General features: G+C 35.8%; 1 protein-coding gene across 3 annotated transcripts in view; it reads right to left on the minus strand.

The window, feature by feature from the left end:
* Nucleotides 1–23,004, minus strand: part of LOC148942629 (putative ATP-dependent RNA helicase DHX34) — a 158,502-nt gene that overhangs the window by 81,448 nt on the left and 54,050 nt on the right. For all 3 annotated transcript variants that reach the window (XM_089102777.1, XM_089102775.1, XM_089102776.1), the window contains exons 5-7: nt 9,723–9,889; nt 7,054–7,257; nt 716–842 (exon numbers count right to left, since the gene is read on the minus strand). In XM_089102777.1, the coding sequence (XP_088958903.1) occupies nt 716–842; nt 7,054–7,257; nt 9,723–9,889 (498 nt within the window). The remainder of the gene's footprint in view (nt 1–715; nt 843–7,053; nt 7,258–9,722; nt 9,890–23,004) is intronic.

Here is a 23,004-nt window from a genome sequence, read left to right on the forward strand (position 1 = left end):
GACAGAACTTATAATTAAAAAATGCATTTTTGGCTTAGTCATCCAGATTGTGGCACATATTCATCAAACAAACAAACGATTTTCAAATCAAATCAGAATGAAAATAAATACATAAATCTTATAATTTATGGCACATTTTTAAGGCACAATCACATTAAATTGTGATTTTCATGAAATCACATTTTCGCAATAAAAATCAAAAGTTTTTGCAGAGGAAGGGAATCTTACTGTTAAGAAGCGCATTTTTGTGCATTATCCGGATTCAATAGAATTTTGACCTAGGGGAACCTAGAGGGGGGGGGAGGTCCAATTTTTTTTTTAATTAAAACATCCTTCAACTGTTAATTTTTTTTAACTTCCAGGACACCAAGGCGTTTATAGCCATAGGGAGGGAAGGGAGGGGGTATATAAGAAAGTGAATAATTTTGAATTTATAACAAAATAATAAGCAACTCTGTATTTTCAATATTTCTGATTTTTTTCTTCTTTTTTTTTATAGTGACTACCACACTGAAAATGCCAAATTATTGAATTTTAAGAGGAACAGTATAAAAGAATGAAAAAAGCACTTAAACAATCAACGATATAAAGCACTATCATGGTAATGATTCTTCAACATTATTTTGACAAAACATACATTACGTGATTAGAATCGTGGAAAAACTGATTTTGAATGAAAAAAGGATACAAATTATTTTCGCAGTAACAGGCTTACCAGGATATTTGTGATCAATTAACTGCATGATGCGAATATAAGGAGCAGGGTTGATCTTTTCGTTGGATTTATCTTCTATAGACAGTGGCCTGTATTCGACATTAATTGGGAACAGACGCCCAGGAACCTAGAAAAAAAACCATGAAGAAGGAGGATCAACAAGAACCACGAGACTGAGAAAGCTGATTAAGCTTGAGAGAGAGAGAGAGAGAGAGAGAGAGAGAGAGAGAGAGAGAGAGAGAGAGAGAGAGAGAGAGAGAGAGAGAGAGAGAGAGAGAGAGAGAGAGAGAGAGAGAGAGAGAGAGAGAGAGAGAGAGAGAGAGAGAGAGAGAGAGAGAGAGAGAGAGAGAGAGAGAGAGAGAGAGAGAGAGAGAGAGAGAGAGAGAGAGAGAGAGAGAGAGAGGGAGAGAGGGAGAGTGTGAGAGAGAGTGAGTGAGAGAGAGGGAGAGAGAGAGAGAGAGAGAGAGATAGTGGGAGAGAGTGTGAGTTTGAGAGTGAGTTAGTGAGTGAGTGCGAGATTGAGTTAGAGAGAGTGAGAGTGAGTGAGAGATAGAGAGAGAGAGAGAGGGAGAGAAAGAGAGAGAGTGAGAGAAAGAGAGAGAGGGAGAGAGAGAGAGAGGGAGAGAGAGAGAGAGAGAGAGAGAGAGAGAGAGGGAGAGAAAGAGAGAGAGGGAGAGAGAGAGAGAGAGGGAGATATATATATATATATATATATATATATATATATATATATATATATATATATATATATATATATATATATATATATATATATATATATATATATATATATATATATATATATATATATATATATATATATATATATATATATATATATATATATATATATATATATATATACATATATATACATATATATATATATATATATATATATATATATATATATATATATATATATATATATATTATATATATATATATATACTTTCTGTAAATACAAACGGACATTAGTCTTCAGAAGAAAATTAACTAAACATTTCAGCCGTGTATTTAACAGCCGTCTCAGCAAAAAACGATAAATTTAGCTAACGACAACAACTAAAACTAATACTAACGTTACAAGAGTTCTACCGCCTTTACTTTATACAAGTTAGTGTAAGGTAGTAATTTTTGGGGGGAAGAAGAGGCCAAATACTTGTTCTGTGGTCCGTAAAAAAAAACTATGCACTTCCGGGACTCTAAATTTTGACACTTGTATATTATACGCCACCCACTCAAGCCTACGCTGTCTAAAACTCGAGAACAAACCGGTTTATTCGCTAGTTTCTTTTAGCTTAGCGTGAAACAAGACAAAGACAAGTGACAGAATAGATGGGAACTAGATAACTTGGGCTATATATTTGCATATTAGGGGGCGGGTAAAGTATTTGAATAGTTTGAAGTTAGAAAACAATTCTTACTTCATAATATGCAGAATAACTGTACCTAACACATTTTGCATACAGACCCGCTATCCTTTACTCCCCCCCCCCTAATGTGCAAATATATGGCCCAAATTTGTTTTCTAAAGTATTACATTTTCATCATATTTTGTGATATTTCATTAAGATTGAGCGTCAAAGAAACAGGTTCTAATTAAATGAAGCACTTGAGTGAGCGGCATTTAATAATCAAGTACCCAAATTTGTGTAGCACCTTTTTTCCTTTGGGGTGTAGTTTAGCACCAACTGAAATATTTGAGCTGGAACTAAACTAAATAGCGTATGTTTAAATATTATATGCAACGATTTTTTTTTATGTCTGTCGTCTGTCGTCCTATAAGCTCTTTGACTATTATGTATGTAATTCACCTGATTTGGCTGTCTTACGAATTGCTAAACAAACAGACAGGAAAAAAAAAAACAGAATTGTTACCAGACTGAATCCTAAAATGAACAAATTTTAAGCAAGAAATGTACTGCTTTGGCTCTTGTTCCCCTCGTTCCAATAATTTTCAAAACAAAATCCGTTGTTTCTTTTCTTTTTGTCCTTTGATGAAAACCATAAAGAACAAAGACCAAACCAAGCCTAATTTTAAGTTAGCTTGTAAGAATTTACTCGTAAAAATTACTATAAGAATTTACCGTGAGAGAATCAAAATTACCGTAGAATTACCGTAAGAATTTACTCGTAAAATTTACTGTAAAAATTTACCGTAAGATAACTGGAATTACCGTAGAATTACCGTAGGAATTTACTCGTAAGATTTACTGTAAAAATTTACCGTAAGATAACTGGAATTACCGTAGAATTACCGTAGGAATTTACTCGTAAGAATTACTGTAAGAATTTACCATAAAAGAATTAGAATTACCGTAAGAATCTACTCGTAAGAATTACTGTAAGGATTTACCGTAAGATAATTGGAATTACCGTAGGATTAACGTAAGACTTTACTGTAAGAATTACTGCAAGAATTTACCATAAGAGAATTAGAATTACCGTAAGAATTTACTGTAAGAATCACAGTAAGAATTTACCGTAAGAGAATTAGAATTACTGTAGAATTACCGGAAGAATTTACTCGTAAGAATTACAGTAATAATTTACCATAAGAGCATTAGAATTACCGTAAGAAATTACTCGTTAGAATTACTGTAAGAATTTACCTTGATAGAATTAAAATTACCGTAGAGTTACCGTAAGAATTTACTCGTAAGATCTACTGTAAGAATTTACCGTAAGATAACTGAAATTACTGTAGAATTACCGTAGGAATTTACTAGTAAGAATTATTGTAAGATTGTATCGTAAGAGCATTAGAATGACCATAAGAATTTACTCGTAAGATTTACTGTAAGAATTTGCCGTAAAATAATTGGAATTACCGTAGAATTAACGTAAGAACTTACTGTAAGAATTACTGCAAGAATTTACCATAAGAGAATTAGAATTACCGTAAGAATTTACTGTAAGAATTACTGTAAGAATTTACCATAAGAGAATTAGAATTACTGTAGAATTACCGTAAGAATTACAGTAATAATTTGCCGTAAGATAATTGGAATTACCGTAGAATTAACGTAAGAACTTACTGTAAGAATTACTGCAAGAATTTACCATAAGAGAATTAGAATTACCGTAAGAATTTACTGTAAGAATTACTGTAAGAATTTACCATAAGAGAATTAGAATTACTGTAGAATTAACGTAAGAATTTACTCGAAATAATTACAGTAATAATTTGCCGTAAGATAATTGGAATTACCGTAGAATTAACGTAAGAACTTACTGTAAGAATTACTGCAAGAATTTACCATAAGAGAATTAGAATTACCGTAAGAATTTACTGTAAGAATTACTGTAAGAATTTACCATAAGAGAATTAGAATTACTGTAGAATTACCGTAAGAATTTACTCGAAATAATTACAGTAATAATTTACCGTAAGAGAATTAGAATTACCGTAAGAATTACTTGTAAGAATTGTTAAAATTAAGATTTATTGACTGAGGCTAAATCCTTTCTTGATATAACCTTGAATTTCGTTTTTGTTTGGATGAATTGATTCTTGTTAAAAGGGACGTCCCCCTCCCCCCCCCTATAATGTTTGTTCAAGTCGTAAAAACCCTTTGAATTTGAATTAAACCTTGAATTTCGTTTTTGTTTGGATGAATTGATTCTTGTTAAAAGGGAGATCAAATAAACAACAAAGACACCAAAAGGTTTTAGAAGAGCAGTATGTGTTGGCGTTTTGTCGACAATGTCGACAATGGTGTTTTTATCGGCTTGGCTTAGATGTGAGTACAAATAAATTGTTCCTTTTCAGGCTCACAATGGAAACTTCTCAGCTTTACAGCGAGACACTGAGTCTCGCTGTCACAATTTAAATACCCTAGGAATATTTTATTTTGGTGATATATTAGTTATTAGTTAGTTTGTTTTTAATATCTTAACTCTTATCAAACAGTTTGTGGTAACGAACTGTAAGTAAGGAGCGACCCGGCTCAATGGTAACCGAAACTCTAAAAAACGAAATTTTGATACCAATAGATACATCAGAAGAATCAGATTTATATGTTGATTTCAAATTTATACGTTTCATCAAGTTGAATCTTTCCCATCAAAAGTTATGCGCCTGAGAAAATTTGGCTGATTTTCGAGAAAAGGGGGAAAGACCCCCTAAAAGTTATAGAAACTTAATGAAAATCACACCAGCATATTCAGAGTATCAGAGAATCCTACTATAAAAATTTCTAAGTCCTATCTACAAAAAAACGGAATTTTACATTTTTGCCAAGAGAAAGATCAGGGGTACGTGTTAATTTGTTTTTTTTTTTTTCTTTTTCCCAGGGGTAATTGTATTTGCCCATTGGTCCTACAACAATGTAGGAGGGCTCATTGGAACGGAAATTAAAATTTCTAGTGCCCTTTTTTATTGATAAAAAAAAATGGAGGGCAACTAGGCCCCCTCCCACGCTTATTTTTTTCCCAAAGTCACCCGATCAAAATTTTGAGAGTGCCATTTTGTTCAGCATAGTTGAAAATTTAATATATATGTCTTTTAGGATGACTTAATCCCCCACAGTTCCCAGGGGAAGCACTGCAAGTTATGAACTTTGCCCATTGCTTACATATTGTATTGGTTATTGGGAAGTATACAGACATTTTCAGGAAGAATTTTTTGCTGGTAGGGGGGGGGGCTGAAAGAGGGGGTTACTCGGGAAAATCTTTCCGTGGGGGATGTTTCTTTGGGGTAAGGGACATTTCTATGAAGGGGGCGCCGGATTTCCAAGCATTATTTAAAATACGATCAGAAATTAAATTAAAAGAAACAAGTTTTTTCAACTGAGAGTAAGAAGCAACATTAGAACTTAAAATGAAAAGAAATTATTACGTATATGAGGGGGTTCTCCCCCAAGTCAATACCTCGCTCTTTATGCTATAGTTTTTTTAAGTGCTTTCAAAAGAGATATCTATTCTAATTAACGGCCTTTGTGATTAAGGGGTCATTTTTAAAGAATTGGAACAAAATTTTAACTTTAACTTAAAGAGCAAGGTATTGACTAGGGGACAAACCCCCTAATATACGTATTAAAAATATATGAATGTAGAAGTTGTTTACGTAAGTTAATTCGTAAGTTACGTATATTTATTACTAATAAAAAAATTTGTAAATAAAATTAAACAAGTATCGAGAAAGCCATTTAACCAAATAAAAGTAAAATTAATATGCAAATTTCGTTTTAATTATTCATGCACGGTGAGCCAAAATCAAAACCTGCATTAATTAAAAAACATTCACAAATTAAATAAAAAACTGAAAGTAAGGAGCGACATTAAAACTTAAAACGAACAGAAATTATTCCGTATATGGAAGGGGCTTTCCCCTCCTCAACGCCTCGCTCTTTACGCTAAAGTTTGACTCTGTCTCAAAACTTTATTTTTTAAAACAATAAAAAACTTTAGCGTAAAGAGCGAGGCGTTGAGGAGGGGAAAGCCCCTTCCATATACGGAATAATTTCTGTTCGTTTTAAGTTTTAATGTCGCTCCTTACTTTCAGTTAAAAAAACTTGTTTTTATTTAATTTCAATAACCCAGATTGAAGCAAACATTGCACTTATATTATAAGTAAAATTCTCTTCTGAATTTTTTTTCAAAATTAAATATTAAAAACTAAAACCATAATTCTTTTAAAAATAAAACCTTTGCTCTTTTCTAACCCTTGCGTTGTGTTCATTTTATCTTTAAGTCTCAGACCCAGGGTTATTTATAGCACCAATTATTTATTTATATTCATAAACCAGTAGAGTTTGATGTCCGTACGCTACTCTAGTTAATTCTCTAGACTCTGTTTAAACCGGTTACAAGCTGAAGCCAAATCATTTATAATAAAAAGAGACAAAAAAAAAAGAAAAAAAACTTGGCTTGTGGTTTTAGAAAGGTGAGGTTTTTAAGGCAGTACCATATTTTCGTCAGTATTGCCACGTTGAACCTTGATAAGTATTAAAAAGTAATTTAATAAAGCTTTTCGCTAGTTAAAATCCGAACGCTAACAATATGCTTATTCCCGATAACAACTACTCCTTGAAAAGAGAGCTTTACCTCCTTTAGCTGTTTTATGCCATATGTTTTCCGTTTTTTTCTGATTTTCCAGCCACGATTATTTCTTTTAAATTTGGCGCCACCTACTGCAAAAAGCTGTACAACTGTATATGGAAATCTTTTTCATCAAAAATTGTGTTCCTGATTTATTTGAAGATTGTGATAGTGTAGTTTTGCTCCTTGTTTTTTTCTATTGATGCTATAGCCTAATCTACAGTCTGCTATTTCTCCTGAATCCCTGCTGCAAAAAAGTCCCCTCCCAATAGTCGTCCCCCGATGCCACTTACTTTAATAACAGGTGCTCTTTCTTCAAAATAATTTTGAAATAATTCAATGTTTATAGTTGCTGACATTAAGACAAGTTTAATATCAGATCTGACTTCTATAAGACACTTCAAAACTCCAAGCAAAAAGTCTGCCGGCAGATGCCTCTCGTGAACCTCATCTACAATTACAACGTCATAGCCTGACAGCGTCGGATCCGATGCCACCTGGAATTGAGAAAAAAATAAAGTCCACTATGAAAGTGCAACTATCAAAAGACGCACACTGGAGGGGGACGGCTGCCTTCACATTTTTGTTAAATTTTTTACCGCCCAATCACTCCTAGATTCTGAGAATACCTATTATAGTGTGTTCACGGACAAAAAATGTAAAAATTCAACCCCTCCCCCTCCCCCCTTGATTTTGAAAAGAACTTTGTTTTTGTATCCTCGTTAAAATGCAATATTGAAAAATCCTTACCACCTCCCCATTGCATTTTAGTGTAAATGACACTCCTAGCAGCTCAGGGTGAGCCTGAGCAATTATCAAATAGAAAATAAAGTCAAATCTTTAAGAAAAAAAAAATACGGGTCTAAATCAAGTTTATCTTTTAAAAAAATCACAATGCAGAGAAATGGTCAGTGAAGTGAGTAGTTTGAAAAGTAAATGGTATATAATTAATAATAGTAAATAAGAAAAAAATACATAGTAATATACTATGGTTACATACTATAGGTAAGTTATCTTTAATAAGCTTTACAAAACATGGGGTTCAATTTCCACAAAAAATTTCAAGGACTATATCGACAGTCTTCGTGGAAACTAAGTCTCTCTTTAGTTTTTTGGCATAAACACCAACCTCGTTTTGGTCATCGAATTTCTATAAAAAAAAAAAAAAAAAAAAAAAAAAAAAAAAAATCTCCACTAAACATTTTTTAAACTTCTTTTAAAGTTTTGTTAGTTTTCATGGTACAGAAGATTCATCGTCTCGGATTATTTTTGGTACTTTATCAACGATCAATGCACCATCAATGGTAAGGTAACGAAGAGTCTAAGGGTCTAAGGTAAGAAAGATTCACAAATAAGAAGAACATTGAAACTTAAATAAAAAACAAAAGAAAACACCCAAATCCCAATTTAAAAAAAAAGAGGACACGTCAGTGCTTCCCACGCAAAAAAAGTGATTTTCCTTGTTGTTCAAGCCAGGGAACCCAAAATGTTCTGAATATGGTTTTCGGCTATGGCGGTTCCATTTGTGTACTCTTGTTTCGATCCAACGCCATTTTTTAGGGGCCTCACGCTGTTTTTAAAAATCTCCTAAATTTTTTTTAATGAACATTTTACTATTAGGACTTTTTGTGGGAACTTGCTTTATATTATAAAGTAAGAATTTCACCAGTAGTGTTTTTTTTTGTATATACCCTACTGTTACATCTGAGAGAATGGGAAGGGAAGAAGGAATGTGTCTTATCAAATCAGCGAATATTATGTTTAGAGAGAGCGTTTATTGGAGAATGAAACGTAAACGCTCTTTTGTTATTATAATGCTTCCTTCTGGAGAGTCGTATATCTAGGATGTTTAATCCTATATCTCAATATAGCCTGTCGGAGATCCTTCAATAAACAAAGAAAAACATTGCTGTGCGGCTTTTGTTACTTTTTTTTTACTTCACTTATAGGAGAAGTAGCCCTTACGTAAGAAATACTATCTTTGTGTGGCTAGTCTGTGATTTTTTTTTTTCAGCTCTTTAAGGATCTCACTTGTCCGAGATGTAAGCCTTCTATAAGAAAAAGTATTTTTGAGTGGCTAGTATCCATTTTTTCAGCTTTATTTTTATCTCACCTGTCAGAGAAGTAGCCCCTCCATAAGCAACACTATTTTTATTTGGCTAGTCTTTGATATTGTTTGAGCTTTTTAAAAATATCACCTGTCCAAAATGTAGCCATTCTATAAGTCAAAGAATTTTTGTGCGGTTTATATTCATTTTTTCAGCTTTCTATTTATTTCACCTGTTGGAGAAGTAGCCCTTCCATAAGCAACACTATTTTTATTTACAAAGTCTTTTATTTTTTTCAGCTTTTTAAAAATATCACCTGTCCAAAATGTAGCCATTCTATAAGTCAAAGAATTTTTGTGCGGTTTATATTCATTTTTTCAGCTTTCTATTTATTTCACCTGTTGGAGAAGTAGCCCTTCCATAAGCAACACTATTTTTATTTACAAAGTCTTTTATTTTTTTCAGCTTTTTAAAAACATCACCTGTCCAAAATGTAGCTCTTTTATAAGGAAAAGTATTTTTACGGGGCTAGTATTCATTTTTTTTTGTCTTTTTTTTATATCACCTGCCGGAGAAGTAGCCCCTCCATAAGCAACACTATTTTTATTTGGCTAGTCTTTGATTTTTTTTTTTTTTTTTAGGTTTTTAAAAATCTCACCTATACGAGATGTAGCCCTTCTACAAGAAAAAGCATTTTGCATGGCTAGTACTCATTTTTCAGGTTTCTTTTAATCTCATCTGCCAGAGAAGTAGACCTTCCTTAGACAACAATATTTTTATTTGGCTAGTCTTTGATTTTTTTTTTTTTTTTTAGGTTTTTAAAAATCTCACCTATCCAAAATGCAGCCTTACTATAAGAAAAGTATTTTTTAAAGGCTAGTGTTTATTTTTTTTCAGCTTTCTTTTAATCTCACCTGTCGGAGAAGTAGCCCTTCGGTAAGAAATACTATTTTTGTGTGGCTAGTCTTCATTTTTTCAAACCGTATTTGATATCCTATTTGAGACCCAAATTCATCAAGAGTTTCAAAAGACACTCGATTTGACAGGGAAATACAAGCAATTCGACGGGGCTGCGTGCAGGCTAAAATAAAGAAAGAGAAATTAAGAAGAAAACAGAGAAGTTTATTAGGCTATAAAAACGGGCTAAAAATTAAATAGCTTTTGTATACTTTATGAAATATATAGTCTAAAATATATAAGACAATAAAATGTAAGACATAAAATGTCTTATATGTAAGTGATATAACTTACAGGCGTTAAGGAAATATCTTGCTAAATATCACATTGAAAATTATAAACATAATTGCTTATAATTAAAATTATATATAAGTCCAATCAAACTAATTAAATAAATTAAACTTCAAATACATAAACTAATTAATAAACCAAAATAAATGCATTAATACAATTAAACACAATTCGGATTAAATTAACAACATTTAATGCACAAATTCCTTCCCCTTTTCCTATCTAATGTTTTGCTTTTGAACAGACACTAATTTTAGAAACCCATCCAACATCAAGAATTAAATTTTGAAATCTTTTAGATGATATATTTTTAATCTTTAAAATTTAAATTTTTTCCCAGCGATTCACCAGTTACACCCCCCCCCCTCGTCTTATAAAATCTCTTCCAGAATGCCTATATTTATTTTATAATCTTAGTAAACTCAGCTCTAGATATTGGTAAAGGTTGGTAATATTGTTTTTCCAAATTTGACTTTATGTTATGTAAGTTATTGTTTAATAACACTATTTTTGGTCCGAAGAAGTTTCATTATGCTCTGAAACAATGCTAATGAATCCTAATGGGAAGTCTGGGACTTTTCCCATCATCTATATATTTCACGAAAAAGTTTATGACGTGTGTTTTGGCAAATTTGAGTGTTGGGAAAAAAAAATTACGAAAGCTCCCTATGTAATTTGTGTGTGCCAAAATGAAAAACTTTATCAGATTATTTAAGCACCCACAGTTTTCGTGTCATAGCCTTTAAAAGTTTTTGGTTGAATTGCTGATATTTTGGAAAACAACACTTAAAAAAAAACTGAAAAAAAGACATTTTTCCACAAGGGTACTAGAAAAAACCTTGAGTTTTTTTTAACTCGAAGTTCAAACCTTAAAATTTTTCAATTATAAAATGTAAAACACTCCAAAATCTGACTAAATCATTAACTATAAAAAGTATTACACAGAAACAATGGATAAAAATAATGAATAAATTTCTCAATGTTGGTTCTAAAATTGCTTTTAATATCCATATGTTCTTAAAAAATTATGAAAAGTTATCAGATGTTTACCATTTTGAATTTATGCGATTTTTCGCCAAATTTCTGCAATCTCTCACTTTTGTTAAACATCATCTTTTACTGACAGTATCGGTTCCCATATATCTCAACTACCTTAAATTCAACTATCAAACAACTTAACCACCATCAACTCGACCAGCAAACAACTCAACCACCTGAACTCAACTACCTTGAATTCAACCACCAAACAACTCAACCACCGCATAGTTCAACCACCACATAACTCAGATTTGTTTCAATTTTTTGTCACGTGAGGATTTTTTTTATATTGATTTAAAAAAGGAGCAAAAAACGAAACATTGCAGCTGATGCCATTTTTATGAACTGGAAAACGCTACTCAAAGAGAGAAAAGCGCGACTCCAGAGAGCAAAATTCGTTTGGACATTTCGTATTTTTTTTTCTGCTATTTTCTCATAAAATCTTTGACAACTGCACTTGTTTTTATCTTCAAAATTTATTCAAGCTTTAACCTGACGACAAGCGTTGGAGGACAAAGAAGCAATGGAAGAAAAATGGCGATACATTCCTAAAAGTCAACAGTATTCTTCTTGGACGGAACTCAGAAAAAGTTAATGGAAAAACTTGCTGTTGTGTGTATTTTTACATTCAAAGCATCTTTTTACCCTTGCATATGAGCAATTGCTTTCATGTATCTCATTTTGTTTTCTTCCTGAGGGTATGTTTGAACGTGCATTGAAAGTCGTTGAGCAAGTATTTTATATTTTGAAATTCTCTGACTGTGCATGTCTTGAAATTTTCAGCGACCTGTGATACCACCAGACATTGAACAGCAATGTCACGCTTTAGTCCATCGAGGAGCTTCCAAAAACTTGGATGAGCACAGATGAACATACCATTAAGGGCATTGTAGAAATCCTCTGTGGCATTCGTAGTTTTCACCTTGCAATTCAATGTACTTTCAGTGGGGTTCCAGAATTCTGGTAAAAATCTTGGCATTGCAACCCCTCGGTTAGGCAATTGGATGCCACGTACAGAGGTACCATTGATTTAGCTCAAAAGAGAATCGTAATTATCACCTTGATGGAAATGACCACAGAGTTCATCAAACACTTTCAATATCTTGTAATGGAACAAAAGATAAAGCTGAAATACTTTTGGTGAGGATGTTAAAATTGCGGTAATTTTTGAACGCTTGCTTTAGGCCCAGCGATTGAATATTCTTATGATAGACTGTTAAAATTGAAAGAAATATTCCGATAACGTAAAATTTGGAAACTCAACTCTAAAAGCATTTATAGCAGCTTTTTAAAAATCTGTCAGAATTCTAGTGAAAGTCGCTCTTGACACCAAGTCTTTAAGTGTTTGTAGCATGCCTTGATATGTGCTTTCTACCTTATCAGGCAAAAGAAAATAAAAGCACGGTAAATACGAATCCCCAACCTTTGCGTGTATAATGTATAGCTGAATAAAAAGCCGAGCAAAACTTTGAATATTCCATCACTTAAAAATAGTTCTAATCTTTGAAGATACTGCAAAATATCTCTATGGCCCAAAACCCAAATTCTTTTAGGAATATTTTGTCCAGTATGGTAAAGGACAAGATCTTGATACAAATCTGGGATTTCAAAATCCATTGGCTGGGGATTCTTGAAGATTATAATCGTATTTTCGGCTTTCTCGACCAATGGACGTTTCTAAGGCACTCTTTGCAGGCATTCCAACAAGTATGTCTTCATTTTCAGTTTGAAGCTGTTCCCCTGAAAGGTTTCTATTTGACACAGAGAAAATGGTTGCTGCTTGTTTAATGTTGGGCTTTATTTGAGAAGTCATCACACTGATCGGATTACCAGGGTGTGAATGCTCACCAAGCTTTGGTGATTGATCAGCAGACCTGAATCGAAACAGATCTGAGCTATGCGGTGATTGAGCAATGCGATGTTTGAGTTGATGGTAGTTGATCTGTTTGGTGATCGAATTTAAGGTAGTGGAGTTAATTGGTAGTTGTGCTCAGGGTGGGTGAGTTGTTAGGTCATTAAGTTGATGGTGGTTGAGATGTTTGGTGGTTGAACTTTAGGCAGTTGAATTATGTGGTAGTTGAGTTGGGGTTGGTTGATTTGTTTGTTGGTTGAGCTGTGTGTTCACCGATAATATCTTCTGCACGGCTTCTTTGATTCAAAATTATGTTATAGTAAGTGGCATTTCTGATCATTTCCCAATTTACTATAGCTACTATATTGATGATATGACTATTGAGAGGATAATATTTCCTGCCAAGGTAATTAAGTTCATACTTTGTTTCATTACTTTTCCATTAACAAGATTTAGCCACCTCTCTTTTCAATATGGTATTTTTCGGAGTAATGTCAAGCATGCTAGTGTTATCATGGGTATTAGCTATCATGTTACATGGGTATCATGCAATTTCAGGGTGGGTATCATAATGATTTAGCTAATTATTGGCGAATATCCCTGCTGTCTGTGTTTATCAATATTTTTGAGAAGGCAATGCTTCCTCATCTTAATTTGATATACCACTTTCTTCCAAAACAGCCATTAACAGCAAACCAATTAACTCGTTCATTTCAAAACTGTCACTAGTAGAATTTGGCACAAGAAAAGCATGTACAGTGGTTACCTCAGATCAATACCAGCTGCGTTGAGGTATTAACATTAGTCGTAGTTGCAAAAGGCACAATTAATGGGTACAAGATGAAAGACATGATCCTTTTCATAGTTAGGGCTGAAAAACTAAGTTGAAACCTTCTCATTTAGCCATGTTAAGGTCATGTGCATTCCAGTACAGATAAGTTCAATATCTGAGTATATAAAAAATATAAAGAAGAAGAAGAAGAATAAACTTATCTAGATAAACTTAACTCCCACCGGCCAGGTCGTGGATTTGGGAATCTTTGCAATCTTTAAAAGCAGTCCCAAGGCTTGAGCGCAGTAGATGAATGGAAGCACCAACTCTCAGAGCCTCTTGAGGTTTAGCAATAGCTTTACTAAGGATAAGTTTAAGATCACTGACCGTCCTTATCTTGCAAAGTAACCTTAACTCTTGAGAAATCTTATCAACTGCATGGCTAATCCATTAATTCGCACCAACTCTGTGAATATTTTTCTGGGATGGGAGATTTGGCGTCCTTCAGATCAATTTCATCAGATTTCTCAATCTCTAAGATTTGCGTCATATCAATAAGAAATAGTCAAAATATCAGTATTTCCGTAGTATCAAGGATCATTTTTGTAACCAAGAGAACACTGGGGCAGGGGAACTTTAGCTCCCCAAGGACCTCTAACGTGGGAAAGCCTACAGTTAGGGTTTTCCCCTTTACTTTTAACCTTTTAAGATGCTCTTCATTGAAATTGAAGACCAAACGAAAAGAAAAGGATTCTCAAGTTCGATGCAAGTAAATTTTTCGTTCTATCAATTTCTTATATAAATTAATTTTTCCCCGCTCCATAATTTTACAGTAGATTATCAAACCAAAAAGAAACCTATATGCAGCAAAGACGAATCACAGCAAAATCACAAAAAATCTACTGTATCATCGTGACTACCTGGATGAAAGACTAACACCTACTGTAGCATAAATAATTCTTAAAGCTTTACGCTTAAATTTCACGTTACGCTTAACTGAAAAAACCTATTTTTTCGTCCCCTACCAATCTCTTTAAGCAGCCCCGGAAGGTTTTTTTGGCGAGCGATTTTGGCGAGTTTTCGATATGTTGTTCAGCGATTTTTTCTGAACATATTGGTTCATGAAAAACTGTTGTTGCAATTTTGTCCCGATCAATCCGTACCTTTACTGGCCTATAGTGTCTTGGGTTAATTTAAAGCTGAGATTTCGGAAGGGTAACTACCTTCCGGGAAACTATAACGCAGGTAGATTCCAGGATGAGAATTTTAGAGAAACTTTCCAGGAAAGTTTCTTCCAGTTGGCTTTTGTAAAAGTCTCATCTCGAGGTAAGCCTTGTTTCAACGCTGGTTGTAGAAATGCAACCAGGGCCAGAAAGAAGGCTCACAAGAAATGGCGTTCGACTGAATCAGATGAGGACCAGGCTGCTTGTATTAGCGCTCGCAACGAGTCTGTTAATACCGCACGTCAAGCTATATCCAACTACAAACACAAGTTTGTAAACAAAGTGAAAAGTGCCCCCGCAAAGCAGTGGTGGAGGGTCGTCAAAGAAGGTCTACCGTCATCTAAACCAAGATCAATTCCATCGCTTCATTTTGAAGGGATGATCCAGTCAGGCCAGGAAAAGACAGATACCCTTGCACAAGCCTTTTCAAAGGTAATCCAACTTGATGACCCCGGAGCCTCCCCCCTCCTTTTACGCCACGAACAGATATGAAGATCACCAGCGTTAACACAACTACTAGTAAGGTGCTCAGAACGCTAAGCCAGCTGGATGTCACCAAAGCTTCAGGACCTGACAAGATTCCCAATTTCATCTTCAAAAGATGTGCTCCTGAACTTGCTGGTCCTCTCGCCTCTGTATAGGAAATGCTATGCAGCGGGATCATTCCCGGATGCCTGGAAAATTGCTCATGTGGTCCCTGTTCGAAAGTCAGATCCGACCGTACTAATGTAGGATCGTATCGTCCAATAAGTCTGCTGTCCTGCGTAGGTAAAGTTTATGAAAGTGCCATTAACAAGACCCTTTACTAATACCTCGAGTCACATCTGTTGTTGGCTGACACGCAATCCGGTTTTGCAGAAAACAATCGACATTAGACTGTCTGATTGCGCAATATCAAGAGTGGGCTAAGCTCCTTTCTCAGGGGCACGATATTCGCCTTTTCTCTTTTGACATCGCAAAAGCCTTTGATCATGTATGGCACAAGGGACTGCTTTTCAAACGAAAGCCTATCGAGTTGATGGTCAACTATTTGAGGTGCTTACTGACTTTCTTCGTCAACGTTCATTGCAGGTTGTCCTTGACGGCTTCATATCAAAAGAAAACCCTGTCTTATCAAGAGCACCCCAAGAAAGTATTCTTGGGCCAACTCTTTTCTTGGTGTTCATAAACGACCTAGGGACAACCTTGTGAATAAACCTCACCACTTTGCTGATGACACGACAACAAAAACATCAATTGCTAAAGACGAAGATCCCAGCAAACCCCATAAGGAGCTTCAGAATGACATGGAGCGAGCTGAGGGGTGGGTACATGCGTGGCTTGTCAGTTTTCACGTATCGAAAACGAAAGAGCTCCTAATTTATAAGGCGCATAATATCAGGGCTCATCCTGATTTCGTCTTCACAGAAGAGGCAATAACACGAGTTGATACACTACGCTTACTTGGAGTTAACTTCTCTTCGGATCTCTCATGGACTGAGAACCTCAGTAAAATTAGATCCTCTTGCTCCAAGAGGCTAGGAGTTAGCCTAAGACATAAAAGTCTCTTCCCTCATGAGTCTATTCTACCACTTTTCATTTCGTGCATCAGACCTGTCACGAAATATGCATGACCTTTCTTCGCTGGTCCACCACAAAGCCGCATCGCTCCACTCCAACGGATTCAAAATCGAGCAGTTCGTGCAGGAACCTCTGACAACAAGATAGCTAAAACCCCACAGTTGATCCAGGAACGCTTTGACATGGCGTCCACGTCGGTTTTCTACAAATACATGTATAACCCTCCATCAGAGGAGCTATCAAAGCTCGTTCCTGACAGAGCAAAGCTATTGGGATCAACTCGCCGAAGTACAGCTCGTCAGGTCCACCTTTAGCAGGGTACTCCAAACCGAGAATATCTGAAAACGAGTTTCGCTCGACGATCAGTCACCGCTTGGAATAGCTTGCCGGTATAGCTAAACCCGGAAAATCCTTCCCTTGACGCGTTCATGAGAATGTATTATTAATATCTCAGTGTTGGAAACTGAGGTAATTACCAAGACTAGCGGCACATCATGACCTGTAAAGGAGCCACGAAGCCTGTAATAATAAAAAAAGGAAACTGGAGAGTTACTAAACTGGAGAGTTTAAAATTTGACAATGAAGAAGATGGAAGGCATAATTTTAGAAAAATAATTAGTGAAGTTGCTGATAATGTCTTAGGGAACTAAGTTAGGAACGCTACTAGGAATATTAGTAAAAATGCTTTATGTTTAATAGAGAGGAGAAGGGGCTTCTACAAGAATTATCTTAGTGATAGATTATATGAAAATAAAAGGAATGCGAAGAAAGCGGAGAAAGCACTAAACTATGAACTAAGGTGTGAAGTGGAGATCATGGATTTAAACAGCCGAGGATCTGGGAGATGCAGCTAGACGGCATAAAATTAAATTATTGTGCTGGCGGGTTAATCAATTGAGAGGGTGTAGTCAATCTGGACTTGTCCCAGTTAAAGATAAGAACGGGGCCAAAATTAGTGATAAGAAAAGAGTTAAAGGGAGATGAGCAAAACATTTCGAGAATGTGCAAAACAGAGATAGAGTTCCAGGAAAAGATATAGGGGAAAATGAAAAAGTTTGTGACACAATGGATGTGAAGGAAGATTCTTTTGATAAAGAAAGCCTAGTGACAGTACTAAAAGGATTAAAAAATAATAATAAGACCCCGGGTGCTGATTATGTGGTAAATGAGTTTCTTCAATATAGGGGTTATGATGTTAAAAATAAGCTACTGAAGATTATGAATATGATTTTCGAAAAAGGGAAAGTACCTAAAAAAACCCTAATTAAACCAATGAATAAGAACGGTGATAAGAGTGAGTGTGGAAATTGTAAAGACATTAGCCTGGTTTCTGTTGGTAGCAAATTACTTAGTATGATGATAATTTTTAGACTTAGAGATGCTGTAGACAAAGTTTTAAGAGAAGAACAATGCGGTGTTAGGAAATTTTCACTCTTAGGTTACTAATTGCGAAGTGCTGAGACATCAAACACCTTTAGTCCTCAGTTTATACATTACCAGCAAGCGTTTGATTCAGTTGATAGATGAGCGTTAGCAAAGGTCTTACCCTTGTAGGGTATACCAGACAATTACATTAAAGTGATAAGTGCTATGTACAAGAATAACACTGCTGCGGTTACGGTAGGAAATGAGGTTAATAGCTGGTTTCGTATTAAATCAGGAGTTAAGAAGGGTTATGTTCTATCCCCATTTTTATGGATCATTCTGATGGATTTTGTCTTAAGGAGCAGAGAAAAGAAAATGGGAGAACACGGAATAAATGGGGAAATAAAACTTTCCTTGACTTCGATTATACTGATGATTTAAACATCCTAGACGTTCAAATTAATAAAGCATGAGCAAAATAAATGAGCTTAAAGCGGTTTTGTTAGTTCAGAATACTAAAATAAATTTGAAAATTAAGATATGAAGATTAAGTCGCTAAGGTTGGGAATAAGGGAATATGAAAAGGTGAGGGTGAGTAACGAAAATCATAGGCAAAGAACGATGTTGGTACAATGTATTATTTTTTTTTTCTCCATACCCGGGCACTTCGTATCAAATGAGTTATCTTTGGAACTTCGAAAAGGGCTTATTCGATTGGAAGTTGAAGTAGGTAGTGTTCTTTTTAATAGTCGAAAGTTATTGGAGGGCAACTAGCCCCCCCCCCCTACGCCCATCATTCCCCCTAACACTTCCAATCAAAATTTTGAGATAGCTATTTTGTTCAGCATAGTTGATTTCCAGATAGAAAATATGTTTTTGAGGAGGACGCTCCCCCACAACCCTAAGGGCAAGGGTTGTAAGTTATACCCTGGTGGGCATATAAGAAGGATGCTGGCACAATATATTATTTATTATTTTCTTTACTTTAGAGCAGGGCACTTCGTATCGAAGAAGTTTTCGTAGAAACTCCGAAAGGGGCTCATTTAATTGGAAATTGGAATGGCTTGTGCCCTTTTTAATAGTCAAAAGTGATTGGAAGGCAACTAACACCCCTTCCGAGCCCACCATTTCCCGAAACACATCCAATCAAAATTTTGAGATAGTCATTTTGTTAAGCGTTATTGATTTCCAGATATACATTATGTTTTTGAGGAGGACGCTCCCCCACAGCCCTCAGGGCAAGGGTTTTAAGTTTTGACTTGGGGCTATATAAGGTTTTTGCAGAAAGCGTTGTCGTTAAAACTTCAAAAAAGGCTCATTAGATTGGAAATTCAACGGGCTAGTGGCCTTTTTAATAGTCGAAAGTGATTGGATGGCAACTGACCCCCATCTCATGCGCACCTTTTCCCCAAACACATTCAATCCAACATTTTTAGATAGCCATTCTATTCAACGCAGTTTTAAGTTCTGTAAATTAGGTCTTTGATGATGACAACCCCCTCACAACCCGCCGGGCAAGGGTTGTAAGTTATGCCCTCGGGGCATATAAGGTTTTTTATAGAACGCGATGTTGTAAAAACATGAAAAAGGGCTAATTCAATTGAAAATTGAAAGGGCTAGTGCCCTTTTAATAGCCGAAATTGATTGAAGGGCAACTAACCCCCCTCTCACGCTCATCATTTCCCCAAACACATCCAATCAAAATTTTGAGATATTCATTTTGTTCAACGTAGTCAAAAGTTCTGGAAATTATGTGTTTAAGGATGATAACCCCCTCAGAGCCCTCAATGCAAGGGTTGTAAGTTATGCCTCGGGGGAAGTATAAGATTTATATAGAAAGTTGTTGTAAAAATTTCAAAAAGGGCTCATTTGATTGGAAAATAAAATTGCCCTTTTTAATAGTCGAAAGTGAGTGTAGAGTAATGGACCCCCCTCTCACGCTCTCACGCCCACCATTTCCCCAAACAAATTCAATCAAATTTTAAAGATAGCCATTTTGTTCAACGTAGTTAGAAGTTCTGGAAATTATGTATTTAAGGATGAAAAACCCCCCAGAGTCCCCAGGACAAAGGTTGTAAGTTATGCCCTAGGGGCATATAAGGTTTTATAGATAGAATTGTTGTAAAAACTTCAAAAGGGGCTCCTTCAATTGGAAATCAAGAGGGCTAGAGCCCTTTTTAATAGTCGAAAGTGATTGGAGGGTAACTAATCACCCTCTTATGCGCACCATTCCCCCAAACACATCCAATAAAAATTTTCAGATAGCCATTGTGTTCAACGTAGTAGAAAATTCTGGAAATTAGGTCTTTTAGGATGACAAACCCCCCCCCCCCCAACCCCCAGCCCTCAGGGCAAGAGTTGTAAGTTATGCCCTGAGGGCATATAAGGTTAATATTGAAAGTGTTGTCCTAGAAATTTCAAAAGGGCTCATTTGATTGGAAATTGAAAGGGCTAGTGCCTTTTTTAATAGTTGAAAGTGATGGGAGAGCGACTAACTCCCCTCTGACGCCCACCATTTTCCCAAACACATCCGATCAAAACATTGAGATAGCCATTTTGTTTAACGTAGTTGAAAGTTCTGGAAATTATGTCTTAGAGAAATACAACCACCCTCACAGCCCTTAGGGTAAGGGTTGTAATTTATGCCCTGGGGGCATATAAGGTGTTTTTAGAAAGCATTGTCGTAGAAACTCAAAGATGGCTCATTCGATTGGAAATCGAAAGGACTAGTGCCCTTTTTAATAGTCGAAAGTGATTGGAGGGCAACTAACCCCCCTGTCACGCCCACCTTTTCCCCAAACACATTCAATCAAAATTTTGAGATAGCCATTTTATTCAACGTAGTTTCAAGTTCTGTAAATTAGGTCTTTGAGGATGACAACCCCCTCACAGCCCTCAGGGCAAGGGTTGTAAGTAATACCCTGTGGGCATATAAGGTTTTTATAGAACACGTTGTCGTAGAAACTTCAAAAAGGAGTCATTCGATTAGAAATTGAAATGGCTAGTGCCCTTTTTAATAGTCGAAACTAATTGGAAGGCAACTAATTTCCCCAAACACTTCCAATCAAAATTTTGAGATAGCCATTTTGTTCCACGCAGTTTAAATTTCTGGAAATTATACCCTTGAGCAGAACACTCCTCCCACAGTCTTCAGGGCAAGGGTTATAAGTTATGCCCTGGGGGCATATAAGTTTTGATAGAAATGTTTGTTGTAGAAACTTGAAAAAGGGCTCATTTGATTGGAAATTCAAAGGGCTAGAGCCCTGTTTGATAGTCGAAAGTGATTCGAGGGTATCTAGTCCCCCTCTCACTCCCACCTTTTCCTCAAACACATCAAATCAAAATTTTTAGATAGCCATTTTGTTCAGCGCGGTTGATCTCCAGGTAGAAATTTTTTTTTGAGGAGGACACTCCCCCACAGCCTTCAGGGCGAGGGTTGTAAGTTATGCCCTGGGGGCATTTCAGATTTTTATAGAACGCGTTGTCATAGAAACATCAAAAAGGGCTCATTCAATTGGAAATTGAAATGGCTAGTGCCCTTTTTAATAGTCGAAAGTGATTGGAAGGCAACTAACACCCCTTCCACGCCCACCATTTCCCCAAAAATATCCAATCAAAATTTTGAGATAGTCATTTTGTTCCATGCAGTTAAAGTTCAGGAAATTATACCTTTAAAGCAGGACACTTCCCCCACAGTCTTCAAGGCAAGCGTTATAAGTTATTCCCTGGGGCCAAATAAGGTTTTTATTGAAATCTTTGTCGTAGAAACTTGAAAAAGGGCTAATTTGATTTAAGATTCAAAGGGCCACTGCCCTTTTTAATAGTCAAAATTGATTGGAGGGCAACTAACTCCCCTCTCACGCCCACTTTCTCAGCAAACACATCCAATCAAAATTTTTAGATTGCCTTTTTGTTCAACGTAGTTGAAAGTTTTGGAAATTAGGTCTTTGAGGATGACAACCCATCCCCCCCCACAACCTTCAGGGCAAGGGTTTTAAGTTATGCCCTGGGAGCAAGTAAGGTTTTTATAGAAAGCGATGTTGTAAAAACATCATGCCCTGGGGGCATATAAGGTTTATATAGAAAGTTGTTGTAAAAATTTCAAAAAGGGCTCATTTGATTGGAAATTAAAATTGCCCTTTTTAATAGTCGGAAGTGAGTGTAGAGTAATTGACCCCCCTCTCACGCCCACCATTTCCCCAAACACATTCAATCAAAGTTTAAAGATAGCCATTTTGTTCAACAGTTGAAAATTCTGGAAATTATGTATTTAAGGATGAAAAACCCCCCAGAGTCCCAAGGCCAAAGGTTTTAAGTTATGCCCCGGGGGTATATAAGGTTTTATAGATAGAGTTGTCGTAAAAACTTCAAAAGGGGCTCATTCAATTGGGAATTGAGAGGGCTAGCGCCCTTTTTAATAGTCGAAAGTGATTGGAGGGTAACTAACCACCCTCTTACGCGCACCATTCCCCCAAACACATCCAATGAAAATTTTCAGATAGCCATTGTGTTCAACGTAGTAGAAAATTCTGGAAATTAGGTCTCATTCGATTGGAAATTGAAATGGCTAGTGCCCTTTTTAATAGTCGAAAGTGATTGGAAGGCCACTAACACCTCTTCCACGCCCACCATTCTCCCAAAGATATCCAATCGAAATTTTGAGATAGTCATTTTGTTCCACACAGTTTAAAGTTCAGGAAATTATACCTTTAAAGCGGGAAACTCCCCCCATAGTCTTCGGGGCAAGGGTTATAAGTTATGCCCTGGGGGCATATAAGGTTTTTATTGAAATCTTTGTCGTAGAAATTTGAAAAAGGGCTCATTCGATTGGAAATGCAAAGAACTAGTGCCCTTTTTAATAGTCGAAAGTGATTTGAGGATAACTAACCCCCCTCTCAAGCCCACCTTTTCCCCAAACACATCCAATCCAAAATTTTTAGATAGCCATTTTTTTCAACGTAGTTGGAAGTTTCGGAAATTAGGTCTTTAAGGATGACAACCCCCCCCCCACAACCTTCAGGGCAAGGGTTGTAAGTTATGCCCTGGGAGCATGTAAGGTTTTTATAGAAAGCGATGTTGTAAAAACATCAAAAAGGGCTAACTCAACTGAAAATTGAAAGGGCTAAGGCCCTTTTAAT

This window comes from Artemia sp. Qi Xiang Cuo, chromosome 16 (genome assembly GCF_049724085.1).
Source record: "Artemia sp. Qi Xiang Cuo chromosome 16, ASM4972408v1, whole genome shotgun sequence".
Lineage (NCBI taxonomy): Eukaryota > Metazoa > Arthropoda > Branchiopoda > Anostraca > Artemiidae > Artemia > Artemia sp. Qi Xiang Cuo.